This window comes from Falco biarmicus, chromosome 12 (genome assembly GCF_023638135.1).
Source record: "Falco biarmicus isolate bFalBia1 chromosome 12, bFalBia1.pri, whole genome shotgun sequence".
Classification (NCBI taxonomy): domain Eukaryota; kingdom Metazoa; phylum Chordata; class Aves; order Falconiformes; family Falconidae; genus Falco; species Falco biarmicus.
This window is the reverse complement of record NC_079299.1, coordinates 4,359,811-4,374,456: the sequence shown is the minus strand read 5'-3', so window position 1 is coordinate 4,374,456 and position 14,646 is coordinate 4,359,811. Positions and strand designations below refer to the sequence as shown.

Sequence of the window (14,646 nt, the reverse complement as noted above, 5' to 3'; positions counted from 1 at the left end):
ACAAGGGGACGGTCTGAGCACGCATGTAGTGAAAACGTTCTCCCTGGTGTTTCTACATTGCTACTTGGCGTGTAGCCAGATGTCTCCTCTGACACCCGTCGGGGAAAACCATCCAAATGCCTAAGCTAAGGCAGGACTTACCTGCTTGGGTGACCCGATTGCCTCTTCTAATGTTACTACCAAGTGTGTTTGATTGATTACTAGCATGTTGGAATGCCGCATTATTGTGCGTTTTGCCTCTTTTTTTAGGCAGAAAGCATGAATGCCAAGCAAACGGGCCAGAGGACCTGACCGAGCTTGCATGGCTGAGAAGCCAGGAGGCTCCCTGGTCGTAGCTCTTGAAGCAAGTCCCGTGTAGATGTCATGGAGTGCCACAACTCTACAGGCATTCCATGTTTCAATAGATCAGTCATGTAAAGCAACCATTCTAGGCAAGGGTTTCCCTAACTGTAGGGAAGCTGTCTGGTAGAGTAGGTTTTGGAGATGTAGCTCGTATGTACAAATGACCCTCAATAAATCCCATCTAAGGATTCCTCTTGGTGTATTAATATTTGCATGGGTTGCCCGGCAGCCCAACACTGTCCCCGATGGATTAACACTAAAGGTCTCCCAAAATTGTTGGTCCAGTGCTGCAACGTGTCAGTGTATCACGGGATGAAAGGGCGGTGGGTGGGTGGGTGGGTGGGTGGGGTGAGAAAAATCTGGTTCCTGCTCTTAATTTTCTAAACTGTAAAAGGCAAAATTCAGTCAGTCTTTTGGAGGCTACTGGTCAAATTGCCAAGCTCAGAACCCGTTTCCCCTGTAACCATTAAATACAAAAGTGAAAACCTCTAGTGAAAGTTAGGCTAAAACGACCTGTTGGCACAAAAACTGGGTTAAATTCTTCGTGCTTGCAGTTGCAGAGCAGTACTTATAAAGGCTAATTCTGAAGCGAAATAGCAATAAAATAGACACACTTTTCTGGAGAAATCGTCCTAATCCACTCTTGTAAACTCGCGGTGCAGGAAACAAGAGTTAAAGGTTCACTCGTTCTAGAGGGTCAGTGTTCTTGTTGTGAAGTGCCTTGAGTTCCCTTTCAGCCTGAGGGATTCTATAAAAACGGCTTTTTGTTGGCATAGTTGAATTTAGAACTACCTTCGTTTCTCTCATACGCACTTACTAGCGGGTCAGATGCTTCTGCAAGACAGAAGCGGCACTGTCCCCGCCGCTCCCGGCACAGCAGCAGGCTGCGCTGGCTCAGCCGCAGGGCCAGGGAAATGGTGGTCCATGACCTCACGCAGCATGTGCCCTCTCTGGCCACGCTGCGCGGTTCAAACCTTGAATTCAAAGGCAGGCGGTGACGGACTGCTCTGACCTGGCGCCCGTGCGGGTCACCGCGCTGGGAGCACAAGGGTTTCCGATGCAAAGAGATCCGCCAGAGCGAAGCTTTGTGACTTTTGAGAAAAGCAAAGCGGGCTTGTTTGTGCCGGGGCTTTTCGCCTGTGTTTCAGTCAGCTCTGAGCTCACCCAAAAGCGGCTCGTCGTCGTCCTCATCAAGGGCTCGTCCTTGCCGAGGTGTCTGCAGGACTGGTCTCTGTCCAAAGTGCAGGTTGAGAAGGAAATGTGGTGACACAGTGGGACTGGTGCTGCCTGACAAACCACGGGAACTCCCAGCCCCAGATCCACCTGATGACGTGCCTCCAGACTGCAGGCATCTTCCAAGAGACAGCCAGCCCAGGTGACGCCGTGGGGGACTTCTGCCTGGGATTTCCTCCCTCGGTTAGGAAAGGGAGCAGGAGAAACCCTGCAAAGGGGGAAGGATGTCAGACCTGGAGGGCAGGAGTGCAGTCTGCACAACGGGAAAGCCCTCGCTCGCATCAGGGACTCGCCTCCAAAGTGCCTTAGTCCCAGGGATCTTTTGAGGGATGAGAAGCCTGAGGTGGCACTTCAGGCCTTGGCTAGGTGCGCTCCCGCAGCTTAGTCTGAGCTAAGGGGCTTTGGGGCGCTCGCAGGAAGTGCCCAGGTGTTGTTCTGGCCTCTGGAATACTCCTGCGTGCCACGGCTGGCAGTAGCTGGCAACCTTCAGAGCTATAATGCTTCAGGCTTGTCCCCGCCATGGAGTCAGTGGGCCCAATTTTATTATCTCCCAAGGCTGTTTATCCTGCTGCCGCTGGAGACTCTGTGGCAAGCAAAATGTTTCTTCCTGTGGCTGTTGAAATCCTTTCCGTTACGGTTTCTCCCAGGTCACCCAGACCTTTTGAAAAGGCAAGGCGAGCAGGGAGAGAGAACATGAGGAACGCTTGCTGTAGCCTGGCCACTTGCTGAGGAGGAAACGGCTTCCCGGCAGGACTACACGAAGAAGAAAAAGGCGAAGGGGTTCAGGTGACGGACCCAGCTCAGAGCCACGCCAGCTCAGCAGGACTGCAGCCCAGGTAGGGCAGCTTGGCTGCAGCAAGAGCACAGCGGGTAGAAACCCTTTCAAGTCCACGTGCGGGCAAGGGTTTCCCAACAGCCATTTTTGTCCATGACCCTGGGGACAGGATTGGGATGGGAGATGGAGACTGGTAATTGAGGCCTGAGCGTGAGCAGCAGGTGCTGCAAACACAATTTAGCGGCTCCAGCAAAGGTGACCTTGGGTGTCTAAGCTGTGGCTTGATAAGCCCGTCACATAGCCAGGCTGAAAGGTAACTCCCGCCGTGGCCGGAATCGGGCAGAAGGATCCAGCATTCCCATCCAAAATCCCCCCGGCTGGGCAGTTGCTTCATCTTTACCAATTAGGTGCCTGCCTGCGGATCCCAGCAGCCCATCTACCTGCGGATCCCAGCAGCCGATCGGCCTGCCCTGAGTCACAGGCTGACAGGTGCCCAGCCGACAGCGCGAGTGCCCCCAGCAAAGCAGGCATGTTGCAAAACGCCACGGGCTCCCAGGAGAGCAGGGGCTGGCCAGTGCTCAGCCCTGTGCTGGTGGGCAAGGCTTGGCTTTCCCTACCCCCTCAGCGTGGACTTCCCCTTCCACCAAGGTGCCGCGAGAAGAAAAAAATCCCAGCAGTACCACTTCAGGTGTGGAAAATTAAGCTCAACCTCTTTCCCCAAAGAGATGGGAGGTTTTTCAGCTTTGCTTAGCAAGAATCTGCCCATCTTTCCTCCTAAAAGAGCCAGCTCGGCGACGTGTCCTGGAAGGGCATCAATGTCCCCCCATGCTGGGGACACCAAATCTGCTCTCACACAGTTTCTGGAGCATCATCAGAGCCCTTAGTGTACTTGGGACACCGGCTGCCCTCCTTGTATTGGCTGGTTTGGGGGCTTTGTTGCTGCTTCTGTGTTAACGCCTGGGTACCATCTGCCCTGTTTTGCCCAAGAGCTCACAATCAAGGGAATCGCTGCTGCAAAAGCAAAAAAGAAAAAGCTGAAAAGCGGAAAGATCGCATCACTTTGCTGCACCTGCTGCTGGGGGGCTCTCGCTACTGGGGGCTCTCCGAGGGTGATGGCCACCCCGCTACGCTCAACAGCTTGCTCCAGCCCAGTTTGCAATGCTGGTAAAATCCAGGCGTTCCCTGACTTTTTGAGGATCTCAAAGGCAAAAGGTATCAGGCCAGGCATGCTGCAGACATGACAGTGCTGTCACTGGCCGTCCTTGGTTCATGAGGTCCTTCCCATGCGCCGCAAAGCCCAGGTAGAGAAACTGAAGGCTAATGGTGGCTGCGGGGAAAAGCTCTGCTCACCGGGTTTGTCCCTCCGGTGCGGGGAGATGGACCTGCCAGAGCCCGGGGTACTTGTCGGGTATGCAGCCTATGCACGTACAACAGGGCTGGGGGTTGCAGCGGCAGCAAGGCTTGTAGTGAGTGCGTGGGGTCTCAGCTGCCGCGCAAGGGGCTGGGGCCACCACCTCCCGGGGACACACAGCCCTCTGGCCAGGTGCGGCGCTCCATCACCTCCCATCCTGAGAGGCACTGCAGGCAGTGATGGAGGGGTGTCACCGAGCCACCCACCGGATCTGGGGAGGCGGGGGTGGTCCTTCTCGCGGCTCAGCGTGACCCCCCAAAGGTGCTCAGCCCATTTCTGCAATGAGCATTGACGAGCTCAGCACTGATGGGTGCCCCGGCTTCTGGGGGCGGCAGCCCTTGCTCAGTCAGCGAAGCCCCAGCTAGCTCGGTGCCTCTGGACAAGGGTGGGAGGCAGGTCTGGGGGGCAGTGGGGGGCTGCGTGGGGGCTCTCAGCTTGCCATTCCCTCAGCCTGAATTCAGCAGGACCCCATCTTCTTGCCTGATCAAAGACCCCACAGCCCAAGTGTGACTTGCACATCCCTTCTCCATCATGACCCAGAAAGCTGCAGTGCTGGGGGGACAGGACACGTGTCTACCCAGTCCTGCCTGCGTGGAGTCTCTGCTGTGTCTGATATAGAGGCTGAGCACATGCTGACTTCTCTGGGAGCAAAACGGAGGCGCGTCTGGCCTTCATCCCCGTCCTGGCCTTGGTTCTTCACACACCCAGCAGGTACCAAGTACTTTGGGGGCCTTTTCCCCCCACCAGCTCCTCAAATGCCGCTGATGTCAGCGCTGCGCTCAGCAGCTTTATTGTGAGGAGACAGGCACCGAGCTGTGACATGGTCTCTGCCATTCCCTAAGAAACCAACTTGAAATAAAACAAAAAGGAAAAATTAAAAAAAAAAAAAAAGCCACAAGAAGGGGAGAGAGAAGGCTGGAGAGCCCGGCAGTGCCCAAGGACCACCACCACGCAGCACCCGCAGGGTCAGAATTACAGGGGTGCGCTGAGGCTTAAGCGAGCAGGAGCAGCCTGCGCCGGGCTGGCGTGGCTGTGCTGCTGTGCCCTGTCCCCACGCTCACGCTGCTCTGCCCTGTCCCCACGCTCAGCCTGACCCCATGGCAGGGGACCTCGGGGTGCACCGCCAGCGTGAAAACACACGTGGCTGGAAGGGAAGGGTTCTCTCCTTTGCGTGTCTTGGAGGAAAAACAGAAGGTATGGCTGTTTGCAGCACAGCGAGCAAGGCGGGGAATAAAGGATCTGCTCCCGGCCACAGCTGGGTCCTTCTTCAGTGACCCCAAACACCTGGCTGGCTTGCAAACTTAATAAAAATTAACAAACAATAACCGGGAAAATGAAGCAAGGATAAGCTCTTTTCACTACGTCATTATAATTGCACCGACACCCAGAAGTACACAAAAGGATACGTGCCAAGAGCCACCCATCAAAGAGAGGCTTCCTTCCGTGGTGGCTCTCACTTTCACACTTCTTTCACTCCAACCAACAAAAAAAAAGGAAAATAAAAAGAAAAAAATAGAAACAATAGAAAGGGAAAAAATAATTGCAGCAGTTGATGTACAAGCACAGTCTTCCCTTTTCACACATGCGTGGGTTCTGCCTGCCCCGACGTGGCCGGAGCGTCTCCCTGGGGAACAAACTGTTGGTTGTACAAAACACTATGAAGATTTTCTTACAAACACATGCCTGCAGTGTTTACTGGTTGGGGTTTTCTGCAATTTTATTTTCCAATAATAAATATATTATATAATATGTAATAATAAAAATGTTACTAAACCTAGTTTCAAACCTAGGGTTTAGGTCCCTACTGGCTTGTAACTTTTATCTACAGTAAAGTCAGTATATGTTTTTATTTTTAGGAGCGGTAAGGTCTAGCTCATAGACTGGTCAGGCTGAAGTCCCTTTCTTCAAACCTTCCTCTTCCCCCTGGAGAAGGAAAACAGAGGTGGGTTACTCAGCTGGGTCTCAACCTTATCCTCGTGGCAGCTCAAGCATCAAAGCATTTCACAGGTGGGCCAGGTCCTGCCTTTTGAGCAGGGAGAACCATGACCACCATCTCCTATGCTCCCCGAGCTTCCCAAAAGCCACCCAGATGGCTTCTGGCAGCAAGTGCCACCTTGTCTCTGGTTTTCAACCGCTGCCTGACACGTGCTTCCCCCTGCCCTCCGCCAGCACCAAGGGGAGGGATGGTTGTGGCCACCACAGGGACCATTTCCTGAAGCTGTTCATTCACTTCTTTATTGTTTCTGCCCCTCTGGCCAGTTGGTCCTGGTAACCTTCAGTAGCTCCTGGAGTTTGGTTGTTTCCTGGTCCAGGTCCCTTGTTATATTTTTTACCAGTTTTTCCTACATAGGAGTCAAAAGAAGGCATCTGCCTGAGCCTCCCTTGGCCCTCTGGTGACCTTCCCCTCTCCAGAACATCTCGGGTCACCTCAGGTCTGCACTGAGCCGCCGCGGTGGCCACAAGCCAGCGATGCGCCACTGCTCCAGCGGCGTGCTCAGAGGCCCTACCTGGGAGGTGTCCTTTAAACACCCCTAAACCCCCAAATCCAGGCACCCCCCGGTGACAACAAACAAGCCACAAGCTCTACCTCGTGCACCAAGGGCTTCAGAGTCGAGAGGGAGCACCCACGTCCTCGTGAGCACCCGCTGGCAGGGGCCACTGGGTTTCCTCTCTCACCTGAGGCTACCACTCATCAGGGTGCAGCATCTAGGCTTCCCCCCACCCTCACAGCCGGCTGGTGAGCTTCACAGGTGAGCGAGAACGGCTCCCACCAGGGCAGCGTGCCCCCTGGGCTTTGCCGGCGATGCGCAATAGAGCTCCTGGCATGTGACAAACTGACAGGGGGTCCGCCAGGCAGCTCGCTTTCCAAATGCGGACGCTCATCTCCCCCCGAGCTCTCCCCATGGCCAACCCCATGGATCCCACACAATTCAGCCACGCGCCCCATCTCTCTGAGGGGAGCAGGTTTGCAGGCGCTTGCCTGACCTGCAGCTGCTCCACCTCCTTCTGCAAGGCTGACGCTTTGAGCTCCAGGCTCTTCCTCTGCTGCTCCTTTCGCTGCAGCACCTTTGACTTCTCAGACAGCTCGTTCTTCAGCTTGGCGTACTCCTTCCGCAACCTGGCCAGCTCAGGGTTGTGCCTGCACCAAGAGAAGCAGCGTTATTCCAGCCCGCAGGCCAGTCAAGCATCCCTGGCGTTACCCAGGGGGAACACAACCCCCTGTGGGCCTGGTAACAGGGCTTGAAACATCTCAGCGGTGGCGTTCGCCTGTTTCTGGGACATGCCTGGTCCTTCAGGGACGGGGTGCAGAGAGCTGACACATCACTTTTCAAAAGCTGCGTTTCCATCACAGGAGGCATTCCTTTCTCATGAAGGAGAAGTCGCAAGGATCTGTGTTCCCAGACACAGCAGAAAGCACTCTAGGCAGCTGGAGTCTGCTCTGTAATTAGCTGGGCGCTGTTAATCACCAGCCATTTCAGACCTTCTATAGAAAGGAGCGTGACATTCTTCTCCCTAGCTCCTGTTTGTTCTGTATGCACCAGGCAGGTCCCCGAAGTGGGGAGCAATGCTGCAGCGCCTTCTGGTCCCCCCTGCCCCCCTCCGCTGGCATCAGCACAGGTGACCCCAAAGCAGAGAGGGTTTCCCCTGCCCTTCCACTTGGGAAAAACATCCTTGTTTCCCCTGCCAGGCCCCCAAAAGCCATTTGGCAATCTCTTCCTCACTCCCTCCTCTACCTCCAGCTAGCTGGGGTGCCTGTAGAAGCACCCTCCAGAAAGCGGGTGGCCAAGCCTGATGGACAGCCACCCCCAGGGCTTGCCAGAGGGCGGCCCCAGGCTCTGCCCCCCGCCCCAGTCTTACTTGCTCTCCATCCAGCTGCTGGTCTGGTAGAGGGCATCCCTCAGCATGGAGTTCTCCTGCTGCAGGCGAGCCAGCTGCGTGTTGGGTCTGTTCTCCAGCTGGTCCTGCAGGGTCCGGATCTAGGGAGAGCCCAACAGGGGTTAATGCCGCCACCCGCCGGTCCCTCTGCTCCCTCCTGAGAAGCCCACCCCATGAGCAAGAGGGACTGGCAAGGAAGCCACAGCGAGGTGTCTGCTGATGCTGAGAGCCCCGGGGCTGCCGCATCCCATGAGGATGCTCCCACCTCCCTCTTCTAGCTTGAGCACCACGGGGCAGGAGCACTGCGGGGCACTCGCCCCTCCCTGAGGCTCTGGTCCCGTCGTCCACCTCGGTCTTCTCCAAAAGACCAGCACCTGCCACCGAAGGCCAGCCGGCAGCCAGCAGAGGAAGCTGCAGAGCACCGCGTGGGGCTCACCTTGTCCTGGAGCTGCTGCGTTTTCTGGGCATGGTCCTGGTTGATGGCCTGCGTGCGTGCCTGCACCGCTGCCATCTCCTGCTCGCGGGCCAGCAGCTGCTCCTTCAGCTTGCCCTCCAGAGCCGTCACCTTAGCCCGCTCGGCCACCAGCTCCTTCGAGGAAAGAAGCCACCTGGTCAGTCCTGAGCGTAGGAATTTCCCTGCTCTAAGGGGACTTGAAACAAGTGGCCTCCGAGCTCAGAAGGCTTTAAAAAGTGTAACCCTTTCGGAGGTGCCCCCATGCCGTGAGGGGCAGGGCCCGTGCCAGGGGTGCCGGGAGGGCTGCGCGGCACTTACCTTGCTCAGCTCCCGCCTCTTGTTTCTGGCAGCAGCTGCAGCCTCCTGCTCAGTGGCGAGCTGCTTCTCCTTCTCCTCCAGCCGGCGTTTCAGGACAGCGACCGGGCCACCCTTCTGCTTGGCCTGCCGGCACAGGGTGGCACATCAGCGGGGACCGCCACCGACCGATCCAACCCCTCCCCCCCACACGCACAGGATCATGCCCTCTGCCCCAGGGAAAATTCAGCTCCCGTCTCTAAGGCTGACCCTCGGGGGACAGCCTGCCCGAAAACGGGCTGCCTTCACCCCTCCGCACCCCCCGAGGCTCGGCCCGGCCCTGGCGGCCACGGCGGTGCTGGCAGCCCTACCGTGTGCCAGGTGTCCTGGACGATGCCCGCTTTCTCCCTCAGGATCTCGATGAGCCGCTGGGCCTCCCCCTCGCTGAACGCCGTGCTGCTGACCGTGGACACAAGCGTCTTGTAGGGCAGGTAGAGGGGCCCATCCGAGTCCGCAGGTGCTGGGGAGGAGAGAGGAGGGGTTGGGAGCGCTCGAGCCAACGGCAGGGCTGAGTAGCATCACCTCAGTTGACTTCAACCCCGTAAGTGCCATTTCACGCCAGCAACCGCCCAGATGTCCACAGCCAAGTTTGATACCTCTCTAACCGAAAGCAATGTGACGAGCGCTGGGGACGGCGCTCACCACAGACAAGCGTTCCCTGAGCCAGCTGCCACCTCTGCCTGGCTCTGCTCCTGCTCCTGCCGCCCTGCCACCGCCCTCCATCACACTGAGCGTTTCCAGCCAGAGCTGGGCACGCTTTGCTAATGCCAGGGAGCAGAGACATGGTGGGCATCAGAAGCTGGACTCCATCGTGACACAGCCTCCCTAGGGGACATCGCTCCACGCAGCGGTGCCGGTGGCGCAGAGCAGCAAGGTCGTCTCCTGCCTTTCACTAGGCAGGTTCGTTCCAGCTCTTTCTTTGCTAAGGGAACGAGATGACTCCAGCCCTTCTCCTATCCCTCTGCTGGCTTACTCAATGGGGATATACGCAGAGGAACTTGGCCTTACCTGGCTCGCGTTTCTTCTCGGATGCACCTGCCTTCTTGACAGGTCCATTAGGCTTCTGCTCCTCATGGGTTGGAAGAACATTTGGTTTCTTGATAGTGACGGAGCTGACAGCTGGAGCACTTTGGTGCTGCTCTGCGATCTTTCCGTTTCGTTTCTCTTCCTTTTCCTTTCCTTTTGCTTTTTTCTCTACAGCTTCCTCTTTCTGCTTTTTCTCTTTTTTCTTCAGCTGGGCGGTTTCATTGTATTTGCCTTGCTTGGCCAAGGCTTCCTCAGAAGGAAGGAGGACCTTCTCCAGGAAGGAGAACAGGAAGATCCCAATGGCCAATACCACCGTCAAACCTCCAAAGACTACAACATCCAGTGTTGGAGGTTCATAGGCATCCATCGTGCCTTATTCTTCTGTGCCTGCAAGACACCAGAACAACAGTTAGTGGGGACAACAAGGAGGTGCAACGGCCTCTCTGGGAGCAGGGAGTGTCCTATGTCCATCTGTGTTTTCAAATGGCACCACGCTCCAAAAAGTGCTCAGGATTCACACACCTCTAATGAGGGCAACCTGACGACACCCCATCCCCCCACCCCAGGTTTGTGCTCCTGCGCAGCACAGCCAGCGCACAGTGCTCCATCCGCACCGCAGGGACCGCCTGTGCTGGCTGCAGCAATCTCCAGAAGAACCAAAGAGGGGGAAGAAAAAAGCAGGGGTGCAACCAGAGAGAGCCATGAGCACAGTGCCCATGACATGTCCAATGGGACGCTTTTGCACGACCCTGGGCGATACCTGCAGCCCTGCGGCAGTAAGAGAGCCCGTTTTCAGACTGCCTGGTGCAGTCTGGCCAAGACCTGGGCTCTCCCTGGGGCACCTGGCCTTTTCTCTGCACCCAGGCGCAGGTGGAAGTGCATCCAGGGTCTCAGCTTTGGAATAAAACACCCCCCTGGCAGGGGAAAGCATGCACGGGAGAGCTTTCCCCAGCTTTGCAACAGCCCTGGCCGCCTCCCTTTGCCACCCGCGCCCTGCGGCACTGCTGGCCTCTGCCCAGCCTGGCAGGGAGGATGCGCGGTGACCGCATCCCACTGGGTAGCGGCTCCCAGCGGCCAGTGATGAGAACCAGCCCAGCAATGATGCTACAGACAGCACACAGAGAACCAAGATGCTACCACCTCCTTGAGATGCAAACACCAAGAAAAGGCCTAAGTTCAAGCCAAAGAAAAGCAGAGCATGGCCATTAACCGTCTCATCTCCCCGGCAGATGCCCGCAGGAAGAAACGAGACTTGCAAAGGGAGTGCTGGATGTGGCACTTCTCTTTCCACCTCTGCCATTAACTGGTGGGCAAACCGGGCACAGGGTCCTTTCCCACCCTCCTCTCCACGCTCAGGTTCTCCACCCATGACACACGGAGCAGCAGCGGAGACCGTACTGCCTGGTCTGAGACCTGGCAGGCGGGGTGCAGCCCCACGCGGAGGAAGATGCTGCTGCCTCCACTCTTCTTAACCGCTAACCGAAGCCCGTCCCGAGTCTGGAAGCCAGTCTCTTCCGCGCTGTCCCACTCGCGCGTTTCCCCCGTGGGGGCATCACCTCCACGTGGCTCACAACCCCCCAGATGCTGCAGTCAGGCAGTTCATCGGCGCAGGGGCACTTCCCAGGAGGTGCCCGGCTGCGCTTTCTCGTGATCAACGCATCAAGCCCTCGTCTATCAGAAGTTCCCACCCCGCACCTAACTGAAAACATTTTCAAATTTCCTCTTGAAGAGGCTGCAGGTTGAGGAGGGAGGGAGGGGCTGCAAAGGGAGGAGGCAAAATTAAGGCTATAACTAAGGAGATCAGCACCTTTTCAAAACCTCGGTGCTCGCAGGGAGAGACCTCAGAGCCTTTCCCTTTCTAACAGCTGACAGCGGCAAACTCACTCCCAGCCGAATCCGCACCGGTGCAGCCAGGGGGACACAGTGCAAGGAAAGTGTCACCTGCAGCCCCCAGGGGGGTTGTTGAGGGATGTTTCAACCAGCAGCCCAGCTCTCCCTGCCCGCCTCTCCAAGCACCCCAGCCGAAGCAGCAGAGAGCTGGCAGGCGGGCACGCTGCCAACGCCAGCTGGAACCAGCCTCCCCCGGCAGGGCCACCTTCCTACCCCAGGGCACCGCTCGGGATCCCAGCTGATACTACAGGCATCGCTACCCCAGGTCCGCCCAGGCCGTTTCGATTTCAACGGCCTCAGCCGGCTCCATCCCAGCACAGCTGGTGCCAGCTCCCTCCCTCCTGACAACGCAGCATCACTTTGGGATGGTCCCCATCGGGCAGAGGGATTATTCCTAACCTGCAGGGTGAAAAGGGCTGCGTTTCCTCTTCCTGGCAGGAAATAGAAGCGAGGGTCCAGAGAACATGTACCCACGTCCTTCTGCTGGCTTTAGGGCCAGACCAATGCTCCCCGGAGCTGTTCCGGGGCGGAACTGAGCGCCCTGCATTCCTCACCTGGCAACCCCAATGTGCCGGTACCAACAGAGCTGCTGACCTCACAATGCCATCGCCAACAGAGCTGCTGACCTGCTGCTGCCACCGCCAACAGAGCTGCTGACCTCACACTGCCACCACCAGTAGAACTCCTGACCTCCCAATGCCACCGTGGCAGACTTAGGCCAAAATTTGCAGCTCCAGCTTAGGGCAAGGGCATCGCTGACTGATGGCAAACGCCCTCCAACCCCACCAGCTGCTCCCGCCACCTCCCAAAGCAGCTGGATGCTGGTTTGGGCTTTGGGTTTTGGTTGGGGTTTCTTTTGGGATACTAGTGAGAGATGAGAACTTCGCAAGTGAAATGCCCTGTGACGGAGCTCAGATGAGCTCTGGCTAAAACTTACAAGGTGTGACTGAATTTTGGAGGCAGTAGAACTGTGCTCAGGACAAGAGCAGGTTTTGCAATGTCTGTGACACCATAGCTGTGCCATGCAGAGCAGCACATCTGCACCACACAGGCTGGAAACCGTTAGATTCCTTCCAGAGCTGCTGCTGTGGCAGAGGACGTTCAGCCCCGTGTCTGTTGAAAGACACGATCTCAAACATACTGTGCAATGGTAGTAATTAGCAATGCGCTTGATTTAGAGGTGTGGTTGTGATTTCTCATTTGAAAAGGCACTGCGTCTCCACGTGGAGAAGCAAAGTTCTAGTCAGCCTGTCAGACACCGCTAACCAAGGAGTCAACACCTTGCGGCAGCATTCAGAAATGTCACGCTAAGCCGGCCTGGCTTGTAGCCAGAGAGCGCTGCCCCCCCCTCGCTTCCTCCTGCTGCACTGGGCCACAATCTTGCAGCCTGCAAGACAGACAGCATCGTTGTGCAGCAGTGCCAGCCTTCACAGGACAGCTGGCCAGTGGACTGGAACTACCCAGGGAGGCTGTGCTGCACATGCGGAAGTTAAAGAAAGAACTCCTGACAAAATGCAGCTTCTCTCCGCATCAGACAGGCTTGGGTTGGGCTCCCCGCCCTCCAAGAAAAGAATCCATTGTTGGTGTCTTGGAGCAGCAAAGCCTTTCTGGTCTCTACAGCCCAGATTCTCACTCTGATTCTTTCACCCACCTCTCCAGAGCCAGCGGGAGCAGAGTCAGCCATTGGAGCCTGCTTGCGTGTAGCCTCCTCACCCGCCGTATCCAGGGTAGCCCTAGAAAGGAGAGATCCGCTCCTGAGAGAGCCTGCGGTGACAAGGGGACGGTCTGAGCACGCATGTAGTGAAAACGTTCTCCCTGGTGTTTCTACATTGCTACTTGGCGTGTAGCCAGATGTCTCCTCTGACACCCGTCGGGGAAAACCATCCAAATGCCTAAGCTAAGGCAGGACTTACCTGCTTGGGTGACCCGATTGCCTCTTCTAATGTTACTACCAAGTGTGTTTGATTGATTACTAGCATGTTGGAATGCCGCATTATTGTGCGTTTTGCCTCTTTTTTTAGGCAGAAAGCATGAATGCCAAGCAAACGGGCCAGAGGACCTGACCGAGCTTGCATGGCTGAGAAGCCAGGAGGCTCCCTGGTCGTAGCTCTTGAAGCAAGTCCCGTGTAGATGTCATGGAGTGCCACAACTCTACAGGCATTCCATGTTTCAATAGATCAGTCATGTAAAGCAACCATTCTAGGCAAGGGTTTCCCTAACTGTAGGGAAGCTGTCTGGTAGAGTAGGTTTTGGAGATGTAGCTCGTATGTACAAATGACCCTCAATAAATCCCATCTAAGGATTTCTCTTGGTGTATTAATATTTGCATGGGTTGCCCGGCAGCCCAACACTGTCCCCGATGGATTAACGCTAAAGGTCTCCCAAAATTGTTGGTCCAGTGCTGCAACGTGTCAGTGTATCACGGGATGAAAGGGCGGTGGGTGGGTGGGTGGGTGGGGTGAGAACAATCTGGTTCCTGCTCTTAATTTTCTAAACTGTAAAAAGCAAAATTCAGTCAGTCTTTTGGAGGCTACTGGTCAAATTGCCAAGCTCAGAACCCGTTTCCCCTGTAACCATTAAATACAAAAGTGAAAACCTCTAGTGAAAGTTAGGCTAAAACGACCTGTTTTAGGCACAAAAACTGGGTTAAATTCTTCGTGCTTGCAGTTGCAGAGCAGTACTTATAAAGGCTAATTCTGAAGCGAAATAGCGATAAAATAGACACACTTTTCTGGAGAAATCGTCCTAATCCACTCTTGTAAACTCGCGGTGCAGGAAACAAGAGTTAAAGGTTCACTCGTTCTAGAGGGTCAGTGTTCTTGTTGTGAAGTGCCTTGAGTTCCCTTTCAGCCTGAGGGATTCTATAAAAACGGCTTTTTGTTGGCATAGTTGAATTTAGAACTACCTTCGTTTCTCTCATACGCACTTACTAGCGGGTCAGATGCTTCTGCGAGACAGAAGCGGCACTGTCCCCGCCGCTCCCGGCACAGCAGCAGGCTGCGCTGGCTCAGCCGCAGGGCCAGGGAAATGGTGGTCCATGACCTCACGCAGCATGTGCCCTCTCTGGCCACGCTGCGCGGTTCAAACCTTGAATTCAAAGGCAGGCGGTGACGGACTGCTCTGACCTGGCGCCCGTGCGGGTCACCGCGCTGGGAGCACAAGGGTTTCCGATGCAAAGAGATCCACCGGAGCGAAGCTTTGTGACTTTTGAGAAAAGCAAAGCGGCCTGGTTTGTGCCGGGGCTTTTCGCCTGTGTTTCAGTCAGCTCTGAGCTCACCCAAAAGC

The 14,646-nt window shown here is 56.0% G+C and overlaps 1 protein-coding gene across 1 annotated transcript; it reads right to left on the bottom strand.

Moving 5' to 3' along the window:
• Positions 1-5,645: 5,645 nt before the first annotated feature.
• On the bottom strand, positions 5,646-9,838 carry LOC130157659 (ribosome-binding protein 1-like). The gene is made up of 7 exons (XM_056357540.1): positions 9,454-9,838; positions 8,757-8,905; positions 8,410-8,532; positions 8,074-8,226; positions 7,620-7,738; positions 6,747-6,900; positions 5,646-5,684 (listed from the first exon to the last, which is right to left on the bottom strand). Exons 1-7 carry the CDS (start codon positions 9,836-9,838, stop codon positions 5,646-5,648), a joined length of 1,122 nt encoding a protein of 373 aa, XP_056213515.1.
• Positions 9,839-14,646: the final 4,808 nt, after the last annotated feature.